The sequence below is a fragment of the Sinocyclocheilus rhinocerous genome, unplaced genomic scaffold (assembly GCF_001515625.1).
Source record: "Sinocyclocheilus rhinocerous isolate Xijiao unplaced genomic scaffold, SAMN03320098_v1.1 scaffold119, whole genome shotgun sequence".
In the NCBI taxonomy this organism is placed as follows: Eukaryota; Metazoa; Chordata; class Actinopteri; order Cypriniformes; family Cyprinidae; genus Sinocyclocheilus; species Sinocyclocheilus rhinocerous.
Genome location: NW_015654491.1, coordinates 1,682,143 through 1,691,656, shown reverse-complemented (window position 1 = coordinate 1,691,656; position 9,514 = coordinate 1,682,143). Strand labels below are relative to the sequence as shown.

General features: G+C 38.6%; 1 protein-coding gene across 3 annotated transcripts; it reads right to left on the bottom strand.

The window, feature by feature from the left end:
- Positions 1–3,005: 3,005 nt before the first annotated feature.
- LOC107717117 (zinc finger protein Pegasus-like) lies at positions 3,006–5,843 on the bottom strand. 3 transcript variants are annotated; one of them, XM_016523782.1, is made up of 4 exons: positions 5,270–5,843; positions 4,986–5,168; positions 4,247–4,420; positions 3,006–4,151 (listed from the first exon to the last, which is right to left on the bottom strand). In XM_016523782.1, exons 2-4 carry the CDS (start codon positions 5,116–5,118, stop codon positions 3,202–3,204), a joined length of 1,257 nt encoding a protein of 418 aa, XP_016379268.1. In that variant the 5' UTR covers positions 5,119–5,168; positions 5,270–5,843; the 3' UTR covers positions 3,006–3,201. The 3 variants fall into 3 exon arrangements, with proteins under 3 accessions (XP_016379268.1, XP_016379266.1, XP_016379267.1); XM_016523780.1 differs by having other exon boundaries at positions 5,495–5,843; XM_016523781.1 differs by having other exon boundaries at positions 4,986–5,843.
- Positions 5,844–9,514: the final 3,671 nt, after the last annotated feature.

Below are 9,514 nucleotides of genomic sequence, written 5' to 3'. Positions count from 1 at the left end.
AATTCGTGTACATGATTAACTCCCTGCGTTCCATTCGAAAGGGCTCATCCCTATGCCCTAATCCCTTCAAAGGGTTTACCATCCGGAGTGAGAGCTTCGAAGGGATGAAGGGTGTAGGGGTCAAAAAAACTATTTTTTTGGAACGTACTTCTGCGTCACCTTAACGAGACGATCAAGGAGGCGCCTTCGTCGCACATTTTGTACGCTGGTTGACCCCCAATCGTCTTATATGTTAAATATAATCTATATTTGTGTATGTGATGTAATATGTATTTGTAATGTATATTGTGTCTGTGTATTTGAAACATTTGAATGGACTGATAAAGGTATAATGTATTTTTGTTGAAGTACAATGTCGTTTTGACCATAATAATGTACCAAATCTAACTCGTATAAATATTACAGTATAGAAAAATACTATACATACATATATCGGTGAAGTCGAACTCTGTGACGCCAAACAAATCCTTCATTCCGAAGGGCCCTTTGAAGTGGACAGTTTTGAGCACTTCGGTTTGGAACGACCCTTCAATATGGCGGCCATGATTATTTTCATTCCGAAGTGCCCTTCGGAGGGCGATATATCCCGTTTGGAATGCACCGACTGATTCACGACCTCGGGAGCTAGGGAGCTGATTGAGACGCACCCATTAAGTAAATTGCATCCCTCTGCCAGAAAAATAGTTCCTGACAGCGCGAGTTCGGCTGTAAAAAGCTCCAATAAACAGTATAACTCCATGAGCATACAGTACCATACCTGAAAAAGAAAACGTTTAAACAATAATCAGTGTGCACTTCGGAAACTATCAGCTTCCACACACATACACGTGCATGAGGGGGAACTGGGAAGGGCGTGGTCTCAAAATAAATTAATGCAATAAGGTCAGCAGGGGTCACACATACTTTTAAATACATTCATTTTATTTTACTTTATTTTTTATTTTATTTATTTATTTTGGTAAAATGCATAATACATAAGTTGTTTTGACAGAATGAATTGTTTATTTTGCTAAGAGTGGTTGCTAAGGGTGTTGCGCAGTGATACACCAATGTGTTCATCGAGGCGGTCATAGCCATAGATATGTATACCTATACATATCTATGGTCATAGCCATGCTCTCGTAAATAAAATGGCTATTGACCCATCAGCATCAAGAATATTTTTGCATATAATATATAATATTTTTATGTTATTAAATGCATGGGTTGGTACATATTGGTATAATTTACTGTGCCATCTCTAGCTGTTCAAGTTCGAATTATTAGTATTCTACATATAACTATGACTCTCTTTGTCCCTGCTGTGCAGGAGCCTAGGACAGTGACATGTTTTCACAGACAGCATAAGAAGATGAAGGCAGCAGATTGATTTGATCATCAGCTTCTTTATTTCTGATCTTTATCATTAATCAGATCACATTATCTTTCCTAATGATGTATTTTTCATCAATTCATTAAAGCAATCCTTCTTCAAATGCACTTCTTTGTTGAAGCACATTGATTACAGTGAAATACAGTATATATTTATTGAACCAAGCAAGTCGCTTATAAAGTGCAAACTTCTGCCTGTCAAGAGAATGTTGTGTTAATGTGTTACTATAAATCAACACAAAACATTTTGCATTAGAAAACAATTTGATTAAATGTATTATTTTGTGTATAATAAAAGTGGTTGCCTTGTACCTTATAGGTATAACCTATAGATAACCTTGAATTAACTGACAGGACAAACATAACATTTCAGTACACATCGCATGAGTCAGGTTTATTGACATTCAACATCAAATCCACCAAAACATGTTATACAATACTTATCTGATAATTTAGTTCATTATGCAGACAGGCATATGAAATGTTTAAAAAGTAGCACCACAGACGCTTCCAAAAATATTACAAATAACATCTACAACATGGCACTGGTGGTAACGATGAGGAAGAGAAAATGAAAGAGAGAGAACAGTGTGCTCACACTGCCCAAAACAATCATCAACACTGCTTTACAAAACCAGTGTATGCAGCCATGTGCGATGGTGCTAAGTAAAGAGAAGACCTCAGGCTACTACAGTAAATTTGGACAAAAATCCTACAGGGCACTATTTCTCACTGCTAAACAGTCAACTTACCTGTGCTATAAATTTTCATCTTCAATCACAATCTTGTTGACTTAAGTTAGGTTTTAATATATGCAGCTCTCTCAAGAAACAAGGAATCATTTGTGATCATTTTAAATTAGAAAAAAAATAATAATAAAATGTGGCAATGTCATCATACTACATTTAAATCCAAAGTGTAAGAATAGCCATTACATTTACTGTCACTCACGTCACTGAATTTGAAATGTGAAAAATAAAAATAATACAAAATTTTAAGTGTCAACTTTCAGAAAATAACTGTAGGCACTGATTACTGAACTCTGGCACTTATACAAAAGAATTGAGGCAAAATCTGAACATTTGATGAAATTCTCAAGATCTCGAACTGGAATAACCTGGGATGATAGTTTTTGATGTGAGGACACCAATAGCATCAACATTTCTAACCTTTTCAAAGACCAAAAAATGTACACTCTGAAAGTGGATTACTGACTTCAGCCAAAGTCCCTTTAGGGCAAGTAATTTCACTCTGCGGCCATCTTTGAAACGCCTCTCGGGCATGCAAGTGCAGCTCCTATCTCTTTGAATGGGGAAACTTCAAATTCTCCAAAACTGTTCGCTAAGCTTGCGATTAAATTTCATATTTGAAATCACCAATGAAATCTGACAACAACCGTCTCATAAATGTTGTTTCTTATGCTCAAATAGCGTTAAAAAAAGCTTCTTTTTCAGGCTAGATGAGCCAATGCGCATGCGCAGTCCTAAGCGCACATCTCAGAACGCTGACTGTTTCTATAGCAACCGGGACTTCTAACAGCAGCTGCAGGGATGCGACGACTTTACCGATTAGCGATTGGCTCTTTTACTCAGAAGGCGGGGCTTCCTTCAATAAAGCGGCCATATTGAGCGTTGCATTTTTTCCCCATTCAAAACTAACGAGTGACACGTCTTGGGTATTCTATAGTCTTTGCTTCAGCATAACATACTGATAACAGTTCAAATACAATAATCACAAAGCAGGGATTTTGTCTTTGGAATGTTCCAGATACTAGAATGTTATTATTATGTAAAACAGGGCAAAGAAGAGGACATCAATACCCATGTGTCCTTATTTGTGCTGGCCTCTCGCAAAGTGACAGGCAAAATCATAGCTGTTTCTGCACCTGTGTCCACATATGTTACACTGGAAAGGGTTCTCGTAACCATGGCAACCCATGTGGATGGTGTAGAGGATATTGTCAGGGAAATATATGTGACAGTGGAGGCAGTGGTGGAGCATCTGGGGGTCCTGTACCGGGGTGGGCGTCCCTGGCTGGCTGTTGGTACCACTGGGAGTGCTGGTTCTCTCGCTGCAGGGTCCAACTCCTGGGCTATAGCCGCTGTGCGCAGCCGGTCTGGGCTCGGGGGTGATGGGAGAAGAAACTTGAGCCGCGCTGACAGAAACGGCAGCAGGTGCCGTCACAGGCTGTTGGATGAGGAATGTGGGTTTTTCGTCTGGTAGAGATTCTGCTCCGGGAGACACTGGTGCAACTTGGGCTTCCGGTGGAATGCTGGCAAGCTGACCGGCCAAAGTCGAAAGCTGGTTCAGCGGGTTGTCCAATGCCATGTCTTGCTCTTCTCTGGAGCCACTTCCAATTACTCCACTACCTTGTGCATCCTTTCCTAGACCATTATAGGCCTCCTGATGGAGGTGGGCATGAGGAGGGAGATCATGAGAGAAGTCACCCAAGTGGTGCTGCTCTGAGCTGGGCTTTTGCAACACCATGGATGGCGGGCTGAGGTTGATGAGCAGCCGGCGGCCATAACCAAGTGAGTTTCCTCTCTTCTGCAAAACACTGAGCATCTTTCGGTGAGAGAGAGCGGAACGTGCGCCCTTCATGGGGAGGAGTTTGTGTCTTCGACGCCGGTGATGAGAAAGGTTACTGCGATCGCTGCAGCGGAAGGAGCAGAGCTCACACTTGTAAGGCTTCTCACCTGTGTGAGAACGCATGTGTGCCTCCAGGTGGCGTTCGTACGCTGAGGCAAAAGGACACAGGTGACATCTATGGGGTTTTTCACCTGGAGGAGGAGATGGAGAACAACTCATGATCTTGGTAAGCTGAAGAAAAGAACAAAGAGTATAAATACGATTTAAGATCAGTTTTCAGTCTTACCTGTGTGGATGCGAATGTGTTCAATCAGCCGTGCAGTGCCTCTGGTGGCGTAGTTGCAATAGCGGCACTTGAGTTTACCATCATATGTTCTCTCAAAGCCATCCACCACCATCCCTGAACTATCTTCTAAGGACATGTCCACTGCTGGGTGCTCCAGGCCATTCTGACCAAGTTCTGTAAGGTAAAATAAATAAATAAATAAACAAACAGAAAATAACTAATATTAAGATATGGTACACCTCAAGATATGGCATTGTTCTACTAGTTTTGCATTCAGCACACTTAAATCAGCAGGCACTTTTCATTAATATGGTACACTTTTTTTAACATTAGAGGTATAAATTCCATGTTGTGAAAACTAATATATGTTAAACTATTATGTAATAAATAATAAGAAGTTATTATCCAATAAAAAATATTTAACATATATTAAATATATTATTTAACATATAGATTTGGTCTCAAACTACCCAGCACCTACTGACTGTCAGCTTTTTAGAATTTAGAAATTTAGAATTTTAAAAAACTGTAAACCTGTTACCCATTCTGGCATATTTTCCATTTAATTTTCGTTTTGATTTTGAGCAAATAGGAAAAAATCTGATATGGAGATATTTATAAAGACTGCATACATTTATAAAAACTTGATTTACTACTAAATCATAAAAAGCATAAATGCATCCAGACACATTTTTAGACAAGTCTAAAACAACACGCAGGAAGGTTCTCTAAGCAATACCTCCTTGGAGATCATCGCTGTCTTTCACTCCGATGACAGAGCCAGATATCATGTTGACATGTTGGGTCTGCTGACTCAGGTACTCCTGAAAGTCCTTCACAAAATCCAGTGGTTCTGGCTTCTCCTCGCCCATTGAGAGATCTACACCGTCGTCCTCTGCTGTCTTAAACGTGACCAAACAGGCTGTAAATAAGATCCAAACAGAATATCATATAAAATCAACTGAAAGACAACTTGCATAATAAATGCTTGTAGCATCAAACAGCAGCGAAATAAAACTTTACAAGCAATCCTTAACGTGTGAATCCAGTCGATTCTTCTACAATAACATGCATCCACAGGCCAAAGGGTACCGTAGAACTTGTGACGGTTGTAACACTAATCAGTTGTATTAGTCTGGCTGTTATCCAGTTGACAAGGTAACAAGCGTTGCTAAGATAGCGAGTGAACGTCGAGGTTGCTAAACATTCCCAAACATTGCGCTATTAAAACAACGGATAACAAGTTACCTTTTCAAGGGCGTCAGAGAATTTAAAACCACACTCGGTTGTTCTGACTGACGACCCGTTCTTTAACGAGATATTAGAAAAATCTGACTGGAAAAAGCTCCATGGTGATGCTGGGCAGCTAACGTCAGCGAGTTAGCACGACTGGTTCTGTTAAAAATAGATTTTAAACGAGCTTTACATTTGACCGACAGTTGGATCGACGTATTTGAAACATACTCCGTGTGTCATTTAGGACGGTGTTATTGGTAAGCAGAGAGTAAAAACCCAAGTTCGGTGGGTGAAAATAATGTTCTGCGACATCAAAACAAAAGAAAACGCAGGGGTGAAAGTTCAACCAGACGGTGCGCCGCTGAAATAATTCCGACTTTGTTGCGATGGTTGAACATTTAGTTCCTGTATGTCACTGTGAGGGTACAGGATCTGCAGAGCAACCCAGACTTTTAAAAGTAATGTATCTTAACACAGTATCATAATATAAGCGAATATAGGAGTGAACTATACATAATTTCCATATTTTGATTTGGGATTTGAGATGTTGTCTTTTTGCCGTGTCTCTAGGTGTTATATATGTAGGCTACAATCGTTAAAGTTGTCAAATCAAATAATGTTTTCTTTGGAATATTGTTTTAATTGGCACTCATTTTAAAAGCTTCTCCGATGCTCTAAATATTTCATTCCATCCTGTTAGTCTTTTGTAATATTTCTTTATTTTAAATAACAAAAGCCATGTTCCTAATGATGTAATCCTTCAGGAAAGGACATTGTTTTAATGATAAAACAACAGCACAAATATATGTAAGTATTTACAATAGAGTTTAAATTGATGTTTTGTGGTTTTAATTTGTTTGTGTCACAATTCTGTAATGTTTGATAAAATTACAGAAATCATTGTGAAATAAAATTTTCAAAAGATGATTAAACATATTAAATCATCTTTTGAAATTTTCACATTTTCAAATCTCTCACTCTCAGTCCCCACTCAGCAATGACTAACTAGCTCTGTAATTCCATCCTGTTGATTTTCTTGTCATTGCATAAATAATTTAGTTAAAATTAAAAGCATATTTCTGAAAGACTTGCGTACCATTTTAAATTGTTTCTTAAATTACAACTTAGTCATATTCATTGACATTCGGTACTGCATAACAGCAATGATCCCATTATTATTATTATTATTATTTAAATCTTTTAGTATTCTGCATTGATAATTCATCACCTTTTACCAGATTAGCTAAATACATCGATAATTTCCATATTCAAATGACATGAGCAATTTGATGAGTACTTGAGCCAATTGCATTACTTTAAATAGCAGGATTGGCTCATTTATGTTTCATAGCGTTTAATATTTAACTAGAGGGGAAGTTAGCTGAAGATCGCATTGCCCCATTTGTGTCAGGGTTGTAGGAAAACCATTGAAGAGGGTGTGACAAATGACCAGTTAGAGCGAGAGCTTTGGATCCTTATGACACTCTTCAGAGTTGTAATGAGAGGGTTCTAGTATAACACTCAGCAATTCATTGCCTGTGTTCATGGTTCAGATAACCAGAGAACAACATACCAGGCTCCTATCGTGGGTTAAAATGTTAACAAACAGTCGATTCATAGCCTTATTGCAGAGTTAGACATTTACCCCTACAATAAAATGAATTGTTATCAAGAAAGATCAGATTTTACCATTACAGTATCTGACATATTGTTTATGTTTATGTATTATTCCACACCAGCCCTAAAATTTCATTTCAGAGTTCTCTTGAAATTTAAGTTTACTGACTCATAAATGACACTGCATTTGTGTTGTGATCTCAAACAGACAATTCTTCTTACCAAACATATAGAATTGCTTCGTGTGTCTAGTCCTGGGCTGAACCAGCTTCATTTCACATTTACAACACTAGATGGCGCAGGATGACTAGTTGTGATGAACATGTAGCGAAATAAGATAGGCCTGTATGGCCTACCTTAAGAATTTTTAATATCTAAATTTACTTTCACTCTTTTGCGTTGCATTATGCTCAAAACAGAATAAGAGTGTTCCGTGTCAGTATTTAGTTTGTTGCATATGAATGTGCAAAGAACTCTTTGTGAGGATGCATCCCATTGATTCAAAGTGCGCTATTACATTAGCATTATTGAATGGGAATTCTAAATGAAGTCAAACAGTTACTATCAGGTGCAGTATTTACAGTTTGTGGGTTTTCCAGTGAAAAGAGGTGTAAACTGATCCAAAGGCAGGCATGACAGCCCGACCTACGACCTCTGAAGCAGTCAATTACAACACTTCCTAATGGCCTGTCCACACTAATGTTATTTTATAGCAATTTAATTATGCTCAGGTTTCCCGTGAAGCCACTTCCCCTTGAATAATTCAAGCAGGGTGACAGTAATTTGTCAGTTGAAAAAGATTAATTGGGGTTTCAAGTGGGCTTCTTTTCATGAAACGTTATTGTTTTCAAAGCTGGGGTGCAACAGTACATGCGAAAAATAGTTGCATAAATAACGGATAAACAAGACTGTAAGTTTTTTAAGTATCAAGAAAGGTTATTATATGACTACAAATGCTAATATGATCATTCATTGATTCATTCATAATTTCTTTCTTTCTCTTTTCTATAATTTATATATTTACTCCCAAGTTTATTGCTCTATCTATCTATCTATCTATCTATCTCTGTCTGTCTATCCAAAGGTTGCAATATGACTAAAAATGTCTGACATCTGATATTTTTCTTTCTTTCTTTTCTATAATAATTGATTTTATTTCTATCTATCTATCTATCTATCTATCTATCTATCTATCTGTCTATCTATCTGTCTGTCCAAAGGTTGCAATATGACTAAAAATGCCTGACATCTGATATTTTTCTTTCTTTCTTTTCTATAATAATTTATTTTATTTCTATCTATCTATCTATCTATCTATCTATCTATCTGTCTATCTGTCTATCTGTCTGTCTGTCTGTCCAAAGGTTGCAATATGACTAAAAATGCCTGACATCTGATATTTTTCTTTCTTTCTTTCCCAAATATTTGATCATAGCATGATATGCATTCAAACTCCATGCAGCACAGACGTCATGACATGACGTCATTCGGTCACAAATGAGTATCAGTTCATTTTGTTTATCCGGCTTATAGCTTCCTCCCTTCTCACTCTCCATTTTAATTTAGCATCTGCAGAGTGTCTGAAGCACACCTGCTCGGGGGTAAGTCAGACCAAGTTCCCCCGCTGCCCTAATTCACATTTAAAAGCCTCTGAATGAGCGGGCCCCCTTCTCTCCTCCAAAGCGCTTGATTTATGTGCTGTTTGTGGTTTTATAGAACGCGTAACAATTCATTTTCTCCTGAAAAGGAATTGGGTATTAATTTGGAGAAGGCCCCCGAGCACTTTTTTAAGACTCCAATCATATGCTGGAGTCATTTAAAGGCTGCCGTGGACATTAGCCCCCGAAGAAAGGCTTTTAATCCTGCCTGAAGAGCGCAGCTATAGAAACGGCTGCCCCAACGCCAAATCATTACTGCTAAAGGGTGAAGGAGGACCACGGCTGGATTTATTCTTCACGCCCCCAAGACTATTTCTTTCTGGAGAGACCCTATCTTACACCCCCCACCCTTTGTGCGACACGGGGCGTGTGTAGAAGCAGAGAAAGGAAAAGAGATAGGATAAAGGAAGTACATATTAAGCTTTTCATTTTCCTGCCACTTAATTTCCTTGCGGCCGCCTGTGTAATGAATGTAATTGCTACCTTTGATGAGAACACTATTATCTGAATCACACTTTAAATGGGCAAACAAGGCCCCCCTCCATCCTCCCCCCCTCCTCACCGGGCGGGTATGAGATCTCTAATTATGCGACAGAACAAGTGGTTTTTCTCAAAGCCGTGGCGTTGCGCTCGATTGCCAAAGAGCAGCCCTGGTTACATTTGCACAAAGGCGCAGATTAGCGGCGATACGCGCGCCACACACACAAAGAGGGGCGTTTTTATCATTAATTTCCTGCGTGAACCAATGAATGTCTCC

Bases quoted from the DNA above. Each gene is read 5' to 3' on its own strand.
- LOC107717117 (XM_016523781.1), bottom strand. From the start codon at position 5,118: ATGGGCGAGGAGAAGCCAGAACCACTGGATTTTGTGAAGGACTTTCAG. The intron at 4,421-4,985 runs GTATTGCTTAGA...TTTACCTTACAG, and splicing joins CAGCGATGATCTCCAAGGAG to AACTTGGTCAGAATGGCCTG. The intron at 4,152-4,246 runs GTAAGACTGAAA...CTCCTCCTCCAG, and splicing joins ACACATTCGCATCCACACAG to GTGAAAAACCCCATAGATGT.